General features: G+C 47.5%; 1 protein-coding gene across 2 annotated transcripts in view; it reads right to left on the bottom strand.

Moving 5' to 3' along the window:
* Smoc1 (SPARC related modular calcium binding 1) overlaps nucleotides 1–14429 on the bottom strand; it is a 159416-nt gene extending 144987 nt beyond the window's left edge. For both annotated transcript variants that reach the window (XM_021179100.3, XM_021179101.2), the window contains exon 1: nucleotides 14068–14429. In XM_021179100.3, coding sequence (XP_021034759.1) covers nucleotides 14068–14163 — 96 coding nt within the window. In that variant the 5' untranslated portion in view covers nucleotides 14164–14429. The remainder of the gene's footprint in view (nucleotides 1–14067) is intronic.
* Nucleotides 14430–16997: the final 2568 nt, after the last annotated feature.

The following is a 16997-nucleotide window of genomic DNA, read 5'->3' as shown; positions in this document are numbered from 1 at the left end:
AGAGACCTAACTACACACTGCGCTTGTGGCTCCTGCATCCCTTTCCACCCCCTCACCATGACTAGCAGCCATGAGAAATGCTGGACTAGGGATTAAACAGACTCCACAGAAGGCAGGGAAGGGAGAGAGAAAGGCTCCGGAGTATTCGATGTCACTCTGGAACCACTGGACTAAACAAACCTTAAAGCACTGTGCTAGTCAGCTAAGGCTGCCAGAACAAAAGGCCAGAGCTGGGGTGGCTTTAACAACAGAAAACTATTTCCCCTCAGCGGCGGATGCTGGAAGTCCAAGATCAAGGTTGGCTTCCAGACTCTAATCTCCTTTGCTTACAGATAGCTGCTCACTGGCTGCCCCTTTGTAGGGTTTTTGTGGCCCTAGTGTCCATGTGTCATCTTCTCCCCCTCCTCCTCTTCCTCCTCTCCTCCCTCCTCCCCTCCTCCTCTTCCTCCTCTCCTCCCTCCTCCTCCTCCTCCCCCCTCCTCCTCTTCCTCCTCCTCCCTCCTCCTCTTCCTCCTCCCTCCTCCTCTTCCTCCTCCTCCTCTCCTTCCTCCTCTTCCTCCTCCTCCTCTTCCTTGTGTATCTCAGGCTGGCCTTGAACTCAGTGCTGCCAAGTTATCTCAGATCTTTCATGTGAGTACTAGGATTATAAGCATGGACCCTCACTCCTAAGGATCCAATTGCAGCTAGACAAATACTACTCCATCAATTGAGTTATAGCCCCAGCAAATCCAGTCAGATTAGAGGAGGGTCTGGTTAAACAGCCTCAGTTTACCTTAAGTACCTTTTTAAAGACTTTATTTTATTATAATTAACTTGGCTAAGTTTCTCTGTCATTTTTAAAATTTTATTCAGATTCATTTTCACTGATACATAAAAATATTATTATATAAATATTCTTCATATTATTATGGTAATATGTCAGGTTTCTAACTATAATTTAATATCAAACTATGCAAATTGAAACTAAAAATTAAGTTAAAAGGCCCTATTTCCAAATATGCACATTCTGACACTGGGGGATTAGGTTTCGGTGGATTTGCAGAAGACACAGTTCAGCCCATCACACCTCAGTGCCTTCTGTCAGCTCAGCTGTCAAATCACCTTTTCTGTCTTAGCCAGCTCAAAAAACAGTGGTCTGTTCCTTGGAGCATAAATTCCCACAAACCAACCCAAGGTCCCACAAGCTGATCTAGTTAGACCTTGGAGTCCTCCCCACTCACAGCGGAGAATACAACAACTCACTTCCTCGCGATCCCTCCGCTTCCCCGGGAAATCAGGAGGCTTCCTTTCCACAGCCAACCTTGGGGCACAGCTTGCAGGTTTGTGGTCACGTACAGCCCGCCCATCTAAAGCACTAAGAAGAGAGCAACAGCACCATGTCCCCCTGCCCCTCCACGACCATGCCAAGGTGTCATCAGCAATACACGCAATACACAAAACCAGACACCCATTTCTGTACAGCCAGGTCCAATATCTTTAAAGGACACTAAATGTAGGTCTATCAGTGATGGTGGATGGCATAGGGGTGGCACAGGGGTGGCACAGGCATTAGATGCCTCCTGATGGAAGTGCGCACCAACTCCCCAAACACCTAGCCAACCTGTCACTATCTGCTTAAACCTACAGATCGCCCATTTTACAAGTAATAAAAAAGAAAAAAGGGGCGCATTTAAAACTCAACGGGAAACTGGGTGTGGTGGCTCACATCTGTAATCCCAGCACCGTGGATGCAGAGGCAGGAGGATCACAGCCAACTGGAGTGCAGACTGTTGTACACAGCAGGGCCAGGGCTACATAGCATGACTCTGACTCTAAAGATCAAAAATAATAAAACAAACAAATACCGAACACAGTGGGAATTCGAGCCATAAACCTGAGGTGGAAAACTCAGCAACTCAACAAACAAGTTACAAAGGAAGGAAGGAGCCACACAGGAACCCATAGACCAAAGACGGTTTAGAAGATGGAGGCACTGGTCACATGTGGCTCTAATTCAGATCCCGATTCAAGCAAACAGGGGAAAAAAATGTTTTGAAATAATTGTGGAGAGCTGAATGCTGATTGTTTAGATTATACTAATGAACTGTTGATAATCTTTGGTTGTGATATGTATACTTCTGTGATTCGATTTTGTTAATGTATCCTAATCTTTTAAAGGTATACAAGTGGGCTTACATCCCCCCAACAATCCTATATAGGTATGCCTTCCTGTGGGCTTACATCCTAACAATCTCACTGGAAATAATATTGTAACTTGGATGTGAGTTCATCTCACCCAGCCTAGCAACAGAGCATTGTAGAGCTGACCCGTTGCCTAGGTGATCACGTCAGTGAAAATATTTCTGAGGATAAAATGCAATGTCAAATTTACTTCAACATAATCTGAAGAGGGGACTAGGAACATGATGGTGGGAGGGAGATTGGCCCTGAGCTGGTCATAGCGTTGCTGGATGGGATTCCATGGGAGCCCATTCCACTCCCCTCTTTATGTATGCTTTAAGGTTTTCTTGACTGAAGAATCTTATATTTAGATGTACATTCCTTCTGAGAAGAAGAGAGACGTGCTCCCCACCACGTAGCAGCCCTTTCAGCTGTTCATTTGTGGAGTTGGGGAGATGGCTTACTTGCTGTGTATGTGTGAAAGCCTGAGTTTGGATTCCTAGGATCTATGTAAAAGGCAGCCAAGGTTGCTGACTCCGGAATCCCAGTGCACCTACAACAAGATGAGATGTACACAGTGGTGATCAATAAGAGACCCTGTCTCAAGGAGAGAAGGAAAAACCAGCACCCAAGGCTGCCTTCTGACCTCCACATGTGCACACACCTGCACACACACACACACATGCACGAATGCATGCACTCCGCACATACACACATGCACGCACGCACCCACGCACACGCATATACACAGACAAAAAAAATATTTCGAAGCTATTTTTTTAAAGATCAAAACAAACTTTCTTGTTATTGCTCTAATGCACTGTAATCTTTTGTGAACTTTCTTATGTATTATTGAACCTATGCAAAAGGAAACTTTGAAACCCATGTGCTTTTCACCCAGTTACAAACAAACAAAAAACACTGCCAACTCCTTGCAAGTCTATGTCCCACCAATGTATCCCTCTCCTGCCTTACCCTCTCACCCTAGGGAGCCATTAAAATAACCTTTACATTATAATTATCCTTAATTTTCTCATATATTTTCACATCTATGTATACCCCTACACAATGTGTGCTTTTCACATGCCTTTAACCTTAACAACCTTCCTATAACGAGTAGCCTGTACTATGTATTCTTCTTCAATGTACCTTTGTACGCTCTCTTGTTTAATAATGGAATTAATTAATGTAATCATTAAATAGTCATGTTTGGTGCTATGTAATAGTCCAATATTTGGATATACCATAAATTATTTTCCTAATCTTTTGTTGACAGTCATTTAGTTACTTTCCAATGTTAGGCCATCACCAGATGCTATTATGAACATCCTTGAACGCGTCTCTCCATACAACTTAAGGGCATTTTTCTAGGGCATGTAACAGGAAAAAAAACCTGCAAGGTCGAGAAGTGTGTGCAACTTCAACTGTAATTCTACAAAGTGATTGCACTAATTTATATTCCCACCAGTGGCAATAAATAATTTTTATAGCTGTGTCCTGCTGAGGTTCATTGGAAATGCTCCTTTAAAGCAGAGTGGGTTCAAAGCCTACCCAAAAAAACAAGCAGGAGGCCTGGTGCTAATAGTTCCTCCCCTTAGAAAGCAGACCTGACTGACATGGCCAACCATGATGGAGACTGAATCTGCAGGTTAACCATGAATCAGCCTCGCCTGGGACTTGCCACAAGGCCCACGAGGGACACGGAAACTGCTGCTGCATCGGGGAGGCGGGGAGGAGCTCTGGCAAGCCAGAGGGAGGTAGCCAGCAGCTGTGCTGGGAAGAGAGACCACAGGTTTGGACTCTCCTGAGGATAGCCTTCTGAGACAACACATACAGACTCTGCAGCATTTAGGGAAGGCTCCAGAGAAGTGGCCTGGGGTCACACGCCCATGCCTATTTGAATTTGTATTATTTTACCGTGAGATTGAAAGATGTTATGGTACATAAAACTGTTTTAATGGTTGCTCAAAATGCACGGCATATATTGAGCGTCCCCATGATAACACTATTTCCAGCAATTTCTCCTATATGAACCGACTTTCTTCTTTTTACTCATATATTCTGGTTTGCGTTTTACTTGTTTTTTATTGTCCAATATATCTTTATATAAAAAGAAACCATCCACATTTATTGAAAATTCCATTATTTAATAAACATTCACTAAGCACCTGCTCTTGGGCAAGGTGGAGTCCATAAAAAAAAATTAAGCAGCTTTACCATGAGGGACTCCTACTTGAAAAGAGACTGCAGACACAGGCCACAAAAACAACCTCATTTACTGTGTGCTTTCCATGGGCCAGGAGCTGTACTAGACCCTTAATGAGTGTAGCAGGCAGAACAAGCCTGACTTAGAGTTTGTATTCCTGCACAAAACATCATGACCAAGAAGCAAGTTGGGGAGGAAAGGATTTATTCTGCTTACACTTCCATGTTGCTGTTCATCACCAAAAGAAGGACAGGAACTCACACAGGGTAGGAACTTGGAGGCAGGAGCTGATGCAGAGGCTATGGAGGGGTGCTGCTTACTGGATTGCTTTCCCTGGCTTGCTCAGCTTGCTTTCTTATAAAACCCAAGACTGCCAGCCCAGGGATAGCACCACCCACAAGGGGCTGGACCCTCCCCCTTTGATCACTAATTAAGAAAATGCCTTATAGCTGGATCTCATGGAGGCATTGCCTCAAGAAAGGCTCCTTCCTCTGTGATAACTCCAGCCTGTGTCAAGTTGACACACAAAACCAGCCAGAACCAAGCCCCATCCAAGATGCCCATATTCTAATACTGATACAACCTTGTTATGTGGCAAAAAAAAAAAAAAAAAAAAAAATTAAGGTTGCTAACTGGGTGGCCCTGAAATTAGTCTGTGTCATACAACGGGACCTGATACTATCACAAGGCCCTTCCTTAAACGCCAGGAGGCAGCAGATCAGCAAGATGGCCCAGTAAGAAGCACGTGACCATCACTGATGACCTTGAAGAAGGAACCAGGAACCAAAGACTGTGAGTGGCTTCCAGAAGCCGAAAAGGACAAGAAAACGGATTCTTGAGCCAAGCATAGTCGGATATGCCTGCAATCCCAGCCCTTGGGGCAAAGGTGCATAAGAGCTCATTGCTAGGCTTAGCTACAAAGGGCATTCATGAAAAGCTTGGGCTACAAGAGACACTGCCTCAAAAACAAACAGCACCTCCAGGGCTCATGAAACACTGAGGAAAGGGGGGCAGGAAGAATGTGGGAGTCAGAGGATGCCGTCCAGGGCGGTGGATCTGGGAGTCACACCGCTGCTGCACCCTCTGAATCTCAGCAGTTGCTGAGACCCACACAAGACTGGGTCCAGAAACTTTCTACCATGGAACGGGAGAAGAATGGCAAAGTCCTACACTTCCCTGGGGATCGTGTAGCTCTTAACGGCTACTGAAAGAGGATGAGACATTTTCTTCTGGGTGTAGCCACTGGTAAAGTGTCCAGGTTCCTGTAAATGGCCATCACCTATCCTCCAGTAAACAACTCCTGTAAACCAGTAACTGAATTAAACTTAATGGGTGGAGAAAGAAGAGAAGGGAAGGGGAGGGCGTGGCTATGGGAGGTGGGGGAAAGGAATGAGGTCAGCAGGAGTGGGGGCAGGGCAAGAGAAGGGTATGTGGTGTGAATATGATCTCCATACATTATATACATGGATGAAAATGTAACAATGAAATTCGCTATGTGTGATTATTATTTGTTAATCAAAAGCCATTTGGTCCCTCGGGTGTGTTAACAACATTTCAAGTGTGTAGCAGCTACTGTAGATGTGGTTAATATCAGAGCCCTGCAGAAAGTTCTACTGGGCAGCACCTGTCCCTGCTTTTGAGCAGTGGGTGGTTCTGTCTTTTCAGAATGCTCAGCACCTCATTCACTCACTTCCTACTTTTATTGCCCCTGCCCCCTGCCCTAAGGATTCAAGAAAGCTCCAGCAATTCTTTTGAACCCTAGGCTCTGTCCTGGAGAGATGCTTATCCAGTCTAAAAATACCCATTCTCCCAGGGTTAGGCAGCGCTGTTCAATTCCTGAGCAAGCCAGGATCTGAATTCGATCCTCGGAGCCCACGTTGTAAAATAAAGCTTGTATGGTGATGGACCCCATCAACCAGGAGGCAGAGACTAGAAGACCCCTGGTTAACCAGCCAGATCTACTCAGCAAGTTCCAGACTAGTGAAGGACCCCGGTCTCAAACACAAAAGACAAACCCAAGGCTGTCTTCTGGTCTCTGCTTTCACGTGTGTGTGTGCGCGCGCACACACACACACACACAAACCCTATGTTTCTCACTGCCAGTAAGATCAACCTTGTAGAATTTTATTTGGTTGTTTGGCTTGATTTGGTTTTTCTTTCCCTTTCCTTTCCTTTCCTTTCCTTTCCTTTCCTTTCCTTTCCTTTCCTTTCCTTTCCTTTCCTTTCCTTTCCCTCTCCTCTCCTCCCCTCTCCTCTCCTCTCTTTCCTTTTCTTTTCTCTCCTCCCCTCTCCTCTCCTCTCTTTCCTTTTCTTTCCTTTTCTTTTCTTTTCTTTTCTTTTCTTTTCTTTTTCCTCTTACTCCACCCCCAAACAGGGTTTCTGTGTAGCCCTGGCTGTCTTGGCACTCACTCTGTAGACCAGGCTGACCTCAAACTTAGTGATCTGCCTGCCTCTGCTGTTTGAGTGTTGGAGTTTAAAAGCATGTGCTTCTATCACCATCACCACCACCACCACCACCACCACCACCACTCCCTGCCTTCCACATCTTTCACATGCAGACTGGTTATTTATAGGAGGCCAGGTTGCTCAGAGGCATAAGGTATCTGTCGGGTTCTGAGTCACCTGATGTATAGCCTGATTAACTGGGGAAATCTCCACTGGAACCAGAGCTGCCTTCCCTGCAGAGTGGAGGCTGCCCCACACTGGCCCTGCGAAAGGAAAGCAGAAACCAACCAAAGAAATATTAAAAATTCCACACGGCTCCAGACCTCTAATAAGCTAAGGCAGTGGCCACAGGGAAGATTATTTTGTGATCTAGCAATTGAGTTTGGAATGATGTCAGAGCAAAGGAAAAGCCAATTCATTGCTAGAATGACCTGTGGGTCTTCGTGGGAATGGCTGGAAGCGCTCCTGGAGACCCAATTCTCTCATCCCCCGGGTGACTCACAGCTGTGCAGAGCACGTACCGTGCACAATGCTAACCCTGTTTGGCAGGCTTCACGGCAGCTCCGATCGATTTCTCCTCAGCAACTCAACCCTTGTCCTCTTCCAAAAAGCTCAGTGACAAACACAGAAGGAGGGGCCCTTCCACACTGACAAGCCTCACCACTGGCAGCCATGCCAGAACTTGGCCGCCTGAACAATAAATCTCTATGTGGTCTGGAGAGAAAGGCCACCCTGTACCTGCTGTGCGCAGGGCTCTACACCCACCCGAGCCCCTGGAACGTGGAGAGAAGGGAGGATGTGGGACCCAAGGCCCCAGTCAAAAGAGAAACAGTTCTCCGGCTTCCATCGCACAGAGGCTGCTCAGGAGTCACACCAGCTAGGATACAGCTATACTCGAGGAACTAAGAACATATATGCTTGTGGTTAGGATCCATCCTAACTTACATACCAAACGAAGCAGCATGACATCTTCTATAAGTTTATACCTTACTAAAAAATAAAATTAAGCTTTAAAGAAATTCTTTTACCTACACAAAATTATCCTTGGCTAGGCCAACTGCTATCCACATTTGTGCCTGGACCTAAGAACTGAATCAATGATAATACTCCTTTCCTAGTGGGATACATTAGATAAGGACACATCTGGAAAAAGAGAGAGAAACAGAAGGAAGGAAGGAGCCCCTGGCCCTGGGAACTCATATTTGGCCTCAGGTGCAAAGAACTGAATTAATCATAGTTCTTAGTTTATGACATACTTTGATTTGTGCAGGGCTTTATTTTTTTACTTAATCAGCTATTATAACTTTAATAATGGACAAAAAGATTGGAGCCACCCCCCTCTTATTCTCGCTAAATGTACTGAAGTTGACCATATGATTTCCCCACCAATCTAACCATTCCACCCTATGACTCATTCCAAGCCAGCATCCTAGTTACTTTGATTTTCTGATTTAGCCAGTTTTATTATAGATACAGATAAAAGATGTCACCCTGCCTCCTTTAGTATGTTTCTTTTCTTGAATATTGCTTTGCTGAGAGTCATCAACTTTCACCTTTGTGTGTACAGACATGCCCAATATATATATGTGCATGTGGGTGACATGTGTAAATGTGTGCATGTGTGTGTTGTAGCAGGTGATTAATCCTGCTCAAATCACCCTGCCAGCGACATGAATTCCTTGCTGCCCACTCCAATGCTCTGAGTTCTCAAATGAAAGACACATACACACACACACACACACACAACCTTATATTTAATATGCCTTAAGTAGCTCCATGGGTGGGCCACTACAAACCTTCACGCAGCTAACACACTCTCCCCTCCGATATTCCTGAATTATTACTTACTAAAAGCTATATTCCATCCTGGCCACCCTGGACCCAGGCCTGCAGCCTTCCTGGGCCACGATCCCTGACTCTTACATGGTGGCGGACTCTCTGTCCTACACTTCTCAGGCCTGGTCTTTCTACCTTCCCACCATGGCAGTTCTCCATCCTCCTTCCTCTCTCAGTCCCCTTGTCCATGAATCCTCAAGTCGCACCTCTGTCTCCTGCCCAGCCATTGGCCACCAGCAACTTTATTTATCAATCAGAACCAGCTAGGGGCAGGGACCCTCGAGTATCTTATATGCAGATTCTCACATGTGGATTCTCATGCAATGTGGGGGACTCAATTAACATAATATAAGCATTAGACCAAATCCACAACATGTGTGTCCATGAGTGTTAGTACAGAGGCCCATGTTGAGGTCAGAGGTCAGCTTCAATTGTCAATCCTCATCTCCCACCTCCTTTCTGGGGGAGACAGGGTCTCTTTGTTGTTTTGTCACTACAAATGCCTCATGTAGCTGGCTCAAGAGCTTCTAGGGATTCTTCCATGACTATAGAAATACTGGAATTACAGATATATAGTGCCAACCCTGACTTAAAGTGGGTTCTGGGGATTTGAACTCAAGTCCTCATATTTGCATAGCAAGCACTATACCTACTGAGCCATCTCCCAACATCTCACATAGGGCTATTGTGCCTATGTTTGGCGCAAGTAGACTTTTTCACAGTGTGAATTCCTCCCAGTTTGTTCGTCTGTCCTCCCACTAATGGGCAGCTGGGCTCCTTCCAAGCTTGTGGAAAAAACATCACAGTGGCACACAGTTGCATCCTTGGCGGCCTGAGCTTCTCCGAGGCACATGTGCCTAGGAGTAGAATTGCTAGGCTGCACTAAATGTAACTCCTCAACTTTAGAAACAAGGTGATAGCAAATTGGCCATGGTGCCTCGCCTCGCACTTCTTAGAGGAGGGTTACTTCCCCCAACCTCCTTCGTTTGGTTTCATTAAGTGTCACATACCAGCTCTACCAAAATGTTTAAATCGAGCTCTCATCTTAGCCCTTGAGCAGCATCTCAGGTGAACTTTCCTTCGTGAAAAGAAGAAGGGTTGCACAACAGGAAGAATATCTAAGTAGAGTAAAGAGCCTAGTGCTGACACCGAGGTAGGACGGTCTGATGGGAAGAAAGGGCCCAGAAGCTGTTTTCCTTTTGACAAACAGGAGTTAGAAATGGAGGTTTCGGGTAGAGGCAAAGCCAATTCCCCATCTAAGATGTTCACTCAGCCTCTTCTGTCCTCACTCAGCCCAGCTTGTAAGCCAGTCACTTCAAATGACAGTTGGATGAGGGGGTCCAGACCAGATATCACCATACATCACCAAATGCATATCTGTACCTGCCAAATGTTTTACAGTCTGACCAGCACACGGATTGAGTCAGATTCCTCATCTGCTCCAAGGAGCTTGTAAGATTCCTCACTTCTAAGACGGGATCAGGCATGAATTGTCCTGGCAGGAAGGGATGGATCACAGTGGCTGGGGATGCTCACTGCAGAAGGACTCAAAAGTTGACAACTGCCAGGAGAGCGATGTTGGAGCTGGAGTTGAGGTAAGAAGAGAACAAAGAGAGATTGCCAGGCACGCGGCCATCTCAGTGCTCTGGAGGCAGAGGTAGGCAGATCTCTGCGAGTTCAAGGCCAGCCTGTTCTATATTGCAAATTCCAGGCCATCCAGGATTACATAGTGAGACCTTGATAAAGGGTGGGGGAGCAAAGAATACACTTAATTATGAACTCACTTTCTGACTCACATCCTTGGCTTTCCCATATTCTCCTATTCCTCACATTGATTTTATTTGGTTTGGTTTGTTTTTGGAGACAGGTTTCTCTGTGTGGCCCTGGCTGTCCCAGCACTCACTCTGTAGACCAGGCTGGCCTCGAACTCATAGAGATCCACCTACCTGCCTCTGGAGTACTGGGATTAAAGGTGTGCACCACTACTGTATAGCCTCTCTCATATTTCTTAAATGTTTCCAGCTTCTGGTCTTACTCAAACACCAACCAGTGTTGCTTAGAGACCATTAAACATTCGTTATCTGTACTCTTTCTAGCTTTCATTCTACAAACACTGACAGAGTAAATCTCTACCAGGTGCCTGGACCCATACTGAGCTCTGGGGATACATGGATAGACAAGATGGGTTCAGTCCCAGCCTTCATCCCATCCCTACCCTCAAGGGCAGATAGACGATTAAACAAAGACTGTTCACTTGGCCTATGCATCACTCAGACTTCATCCGCCTCTCCCTCTCGCCCTTTCTCCCCTGAAACACTTTTCAGTAAGTTTTGCAGGATGAAAGAAATGGCCGCCTGCTACATAATCTGAAGAATGCTGACCAGCTTCCCAGACAGCTAAGTGGATGCTTAGACCTCGGAGCATCAGGTGCTTCCTATAGAGCAACCTCCAATCTGATATTTGATAGCTGGTGGTTTCCAGAGTCAAACAAATGTCAGAAATTTTATGAAGGGAGGCAGGAAGCAGAAAGGGGGCAAGGATTGGGGTCTAGGCCCCAAGGGAGCTCAATTAGTGAGTCAGATAGTTAAAGCGAAAGGGCATGTTCTCGGTTTCCTAGAAAGCCAGCTGGAAAAGATGGCAATCCTTAAGCTTCTGTCACTCAAAAGATTAAGAGAGGAGACCTCGGGTGCCCAAAGGGAATTCTGCAACAAACCAGATGTTTCTGCTCTTCCTATGACTCTGTGGCTCTTGACCAGAGCCACATTTCTGGGGCCACCAAGAAGCCACAGAAGAAAGCTGGTATCTTTTGAGACAGGGTTAAAATCCAAGCATAATTCTTTACCAACATGGATAAGAAAGATTGCTCTGCAGCCTCTCCTGGTGCATTGGGGTTTAGAATTGTTTCATGGAGTCGCCTTTCTCTTTAACTGGAAGCACACAATGTAACCCATGCAAACCACCCAGGTATAGATAGATAGATAGATAGATAGATAGATAGATAGATAGATAGATAGATAGATAGATAGATAGAGAGATAGAGAGATAGAGAGATAGAGATACATAGATACACACATACACACACTATGTGGGATTCAAACAAGACAGTCAGCCCCAACATTTCACTTCCCTACCTCCAAAATTGGCCTTAAAAAGCTGCCTTTCTTGTTCATAAGAGATTGTATAAAAGGCCAAGCCCAAATGGTCATAAATAAATGCAACCAGATAACCACATGCATAAGAGAGCTGCTTTCTGGCAGGAAAGATGTCTCAGTAGTTAGAAGCACTTGATACTCTCTCATAGGACCCAAGTTCAGGTCTGTGAACCCATATGAGGCAGCTAGCAACCCCCAATTCCAGAGGATCTGACGCTTCTAGCCTCTGAGGGGACCTACATTCACACCCCCATAGTCATCTACAGATATACATATATACATATATATAGTTATAGTTATATATATGTATATATATACATATATATACACACACATAACTAAAAATAGTAAATCTTTTTAAAAAGAGCAGTGTTTCTTTAGTGCATGTGTGTGTGTGTGTGTGAGAGAGACAGACAGACAGACAGACAGACAGAGACAGAGAGCAAGCTAGGATATACGCAAGCCTATTTACAGGTACTGCTTATCTTCCACCACTTTTTTGTCAAATTAATAAACAGAAGAAGTTGTCAGAAACTTAAGAATCTGTTTCCCCTAAAGTCCGAGCTTTCTCCTAAAAGCTTCTTTCTCCAGTTCTAGGAGGTAAGGAAGGAAAGCCATATGGCTTGGGATGTTAGACACGCCCGGCAGCAAGCAATGCCCCCACCATTTGTCGGAGGGCCTCTCTCCTTTCGACCCTCCTGTGGGCGGGCATCCAGATTGCAGTCGGGGTGCTCTGGTCTGCATCTTTGTCTTGACTGTTCCTAATTATTGGAGGGAACACCGTGGCTCTCTCTTGCCTGACCTCAGAATTTAAGAGCTTCGAGTCCTCATATCAAACCATCAGCTTCATTTAAAAGGCATCCTCATCTGCATCCATAAAACCACTCCTGGAGCCCCAACTTGCCTCAGCTTTGGGAATGCTGTCGAGGATTTATGACACACCCTGGATCTAATCTGCCGCCTTTAACCGCTGCTGTTGCACATCTGGGCCATAAAAGCACGGGCCGGCCCGACACGGGGACAAACACTTTTCTTTCCTAAGTGGCTGCAAATCTGATCTCCCAGTGATAGGTGGGCTCGGATGTGAGCAGCTCAGCATCTGGGTAACCATTAAGTTAAGTCAGGTTTTGCAAAGCTTTTCCTCCATACACTGCAGCTATAAAGATGATTCCCGGGTAGCAAAGGCCAGGAATAAAGAAGCTGCTATGGGAACAGGTGGTAATGGGGCTAGCCATCCAGGAAATGGGGCCAGAGGATATCCAGGAAAGAAAGCACAATTTGGTGGAGAAGCCAACTTCATTTGCTCAGAAGTCAAGTCCTTGCTATTTTCCCAGAGAGATTCTCGCAGGATGGGAGCGGCCAAGCTGCTACCCAGAGGTCCGGCTTCTGATCTTCCTGACCCTGATCCTTGCCCAGAGACTGCCTCCCTTACGTGTTGCCAAAGGAACCACTAGGTGGTTTAACAAATACATTTTTAAGGCAGTGAAATTCTTTATTAGACCATTAGGAGGGAGCAGGGAGAACAATAATCTAGACCAGAAATGAACACGGTGCTGCTGGTTCCCGTTTTTTTTTTTTTTTTTTTACAATGCCCTGAACAACCCGTCCTGTGCACAGAATTGGCACATTTCGTGTAGTTCAGAAACTCCAATCAGATCAAGGTTCAACCGATCCAACCCAGGGGAGAAGCTCTTCCGAACTTCTCCACGGCTCCCTACCCCTGCCACTCCTCCAGGGCCAGGCCAGCAGGAGGGGGGGCATTAAAATTATCTGCTGTGGGTTTTACGAGCAGCGATTGCTTTTTAAAACAACAACAACACAAGGTCCTTGTGTGGCTCGCGGGTAACCTAAAACTCTCTAGGCAGAGTGCACCCTCCCGCCCCTTCTACACACACACACACACACACACACACACACACATACACCCTCTGCCTGCCAAGAAAGCCAGCGCGAGGGACTGGTGCAGCGACAACATAGGGAAACTCTGCTCCAGCCAAGGCCGAGATCCCACCGACCTAAGAGGCCCAGGAGAAAAGCCTCAGGAGAAGTTAGAAAGAAAACCCACCGATGACAGGTCGTGGGGAGTCAGTGCTACAAGAAAAGGCGGGGAAGGAGGGGGGCAATGAAATTTTATTTCAGCAACTTCTCCAAGAGGCCTGCAAAGGACTAGACGGTAGAGTCGAGGACAAGGTCTGACACCTCCCTTCCCCCTCCTGTAGATGAGCGGCCAAGCGCAGGTGGGCCCGCGCAGCTGGGAGACGCACTTACCCTGGGGCCGGTGGTGCGGTGGCCGCCGTTCGGGGACAGCTGCACCAACACGAGCAGCAAGTGGGGCGTGAGCAGACGGACGCGCGCGGGCAGCATGGTGCCAGCCGAGCCGGGCAGCCACGAGCGGGCAGCGGGTAGGGGGGCTCAGGCTAGCTTCAAAGCACTTGGGGAGGTGGGGACCCTTGCGGCAGCTGGGAATGGCCGAAGAGCCAGCGGCAGGGGCTGAAGGAGCCTGCGTCCGGGGGTCACGGTCATGAACGGCGGAGGCCCGGAACTGGAGTGCGAGCGTGTGCTCTGCGCGTGGCGCCTGCTGCGCTCGGCGTGGCCGCGGCGACAGCAGGTTGGATGCGGGAGCCCGGGCCATGGGAATTCCCGTTATAAACCCCGGGAGGGGAGGGGCGGGGCCCGGAGAGGCTGACTGACGGGTTGAGAGGCCTGTAGCAGCCGACCCTCCGGCAGGTGGAAGCCAATGGGAAAGAGATGAGAGGGGCGGTTCGTGGTCAGCACCCCACCCTCCCCCCCACCCCCACCCCCACCCTCACCTTCCCCCCCACCCCCACCCTCCCCCCCACCCCCACCCCCCCAGGAGCTACACTGGCTTCCCGGCCAGAGTGGGCTCCAGCAGAGGCTGGGATAAAGAGTAACTTTCTTAGCAAGTCCTCGCTGGGAACCTCCGCGCGCTCCAGCAGCCTCAGTTCCTCCTGAATGGTCACCTGGATAGTAAAGAAGCCTTACACACTGTGTTAGTTCTTAGGCTTGAGTTGTCGCAACAGCTCCGTGGAGCAGGCAGGGAAAATAGCTCCAAATGACCCAAAGTCCTTGAGACATGTTTCCCAGAGGCCGCAACATCAAGGGCAACCTGGGGAGCCACCAGGTGCCGCCCACAGAGTGAGCTGCGACCTGCGGGAAGAGGAGTTGGGGGTATTCATTTATTTCAAAAAGAAAAAAAAATCTCCTTACGGGTGACACCCAAGTTCCACAGCGGCTGCCAGAGATAATTCTCACGGAGGCGAACCGAAGCACCCTAAGGTGGAGAAGCCCCCGAAGGTCCAGTAAACTACCCCTGTGGCCCTGTGGTCCATGTGACCTGCGGTCAGAACCCGGGCATCTTGGCTAATCAGTCTGAACTGAAAGACCACAGGAGCAGCTTCTCTGTGGCCTAACAACGCTGAGGCGGAGGCCGGGGAGGGGAGGGCAGTCCCAGGAATCCAGGCCCCATATTGGGAGGAGGAAAGTTATGAATGGAGGAGATGGAGGAGTGTTCTGTGAGCACAGATATTCTAAAGACCTCCAAGAAAGGAGCAATTTCCTGGAAGCCCAGCCTGGATTGTATAGGTCAGCTCTAAGCAGGCCTATTAGGTGCTAGAGCTCTTTCCATAGTGGTCCAAGAGGTCACCCTGAAAATGGTAACAGTTACATCGTATCACACACACACACACTTCAACCCAACAAAGTGTCTGCTGCCTTCCCCACAAGAGACCCGTGATTATCTTCAAGTGTGGAACACGACTCTTCGTGCTTGGTTCCCACCGGTCCGGGCCGTCCCTTCGTGAAGAAAGATCCATTTCTCTAACCAGATTGAAACAAAGCCCAGGTTTCACAGCTCCCTGACTGCCCTGAGAGGTCCTGACAAAGATTAGCTCTGCTCCCTTCCAGCTTCTCTTCTCGATTATAAGAGCAAGCTAACCCTAACCCCCATCTGGCTGCACACAGACAGCCTTCACCCTACAGCCAGCCAGTCTTCCTGAACAACAAACCAGAATGCACCACTCTCTGTTCAAGGAGCTTTGCACCTCCCCCATCAGCCTCAGACAGGAATGTCCAGGCAAGACTAAAGGGTTCTCCAAACTAAAATGAAGCAGATTTCTAAAAGAAGTGTCATGTCTCTCCCACCTGGACTCAGTGGCTTGATCAGATTTTAGAGCCAGAGCCCACCACCACCGCCATGGGGGTGAAATTCCAGGTCTGCCATCTAGTGGTAAAACCTTGAACAAGACTCACTCGGATCTGTTTTCCCCCTCTGTAAAATGGGAGCAAAAAATGGCGTCCACGCCATGTGCGTCTGTGTGTGTGTTATTGCCAAGACTAAAGGAGATTAAAGTGAGTATAGCCCTTAAAATGGTATAAGAAGAAAACAAGCCAATACTTCATAGTACTTTGTGCTCATGGAGTGAATATTTCTACTTTGCAAACAGGTCAGAGGGCAATGCATGAGATCGACTTGTCTGATGGCCTCATCTGGTTAGTAGATGACCAAGCCAATTTCTAGACTAGGTTTTTTGGAGTCCTATTCGATCTCCATGGAGTCACATGGAGTCTCCCGCCTCTGTGTCACTGGGAATTTCTCTGGAGACTCATCTTCACGAAGCATCAGCAGCAAAGGTCGGGCCTTCCTGAAACATCCCTTGTGATGAGGAATACTGGAGATTTAACAAGCTGGGCTTGTGACACTTGTCCAGCCCTGAGTGTGCATGTGGCGCTTAGGCAGTGTTCATGCACCTTCAATGTTTGCCCACAGGGAGCGCAGCAGGCTGCCAGTTTCTCCTGACTGCCACCTGGCCACTTGCAGCCATGGAGCCGATCCGCTGCCTTCTGGAGCTGGAATTATTGAGAAAGCTGTTGGAGTCAGCAGACATGCTCAGATGGCCCCTGGTATCTGGCAGTATGAAGCCCCCAGAGGGAAGCATTGCAGTAGTGATTTCCATCCTCAACCCCCAAATGATACTTTCCAGCCAGAAAACTCATTTCCAAATAGTCACTGGTCCAAAAGTCGACATAGTGCTGGCCTTCAAGCATGTAGCTTAATTTAAAATACAAGCAACTGCTTTCCAGTTACTTTGCTCAGTGAGTATTTTCTTTCCTGCTGCTTGGCGGGCTGCGCTGTGGTCGCCATTCTCGGGATACACTCCCAGCTCCTCCAAAAACCAGAG

The sequence above is a fragment of the Mus caroli genome, unplaced genomic scaffold (genome assembly GCF_978045245.1).
Source record: "Mus caroli unplaced genomic scaffold, Mus_caroli_1 scaffold_14, whole genome shotgun sequence".
Classification (NCBI taxonomy): Eukaryota; Metazoa; Chordata; class Mammalia; order Rodentia; family Muridae; genus Mus; species Mus caroli.
Note: the sequence above shows the minus strand (reverse complement) of the source record. Positions and strands in the feature narration are given on the sequence as shown.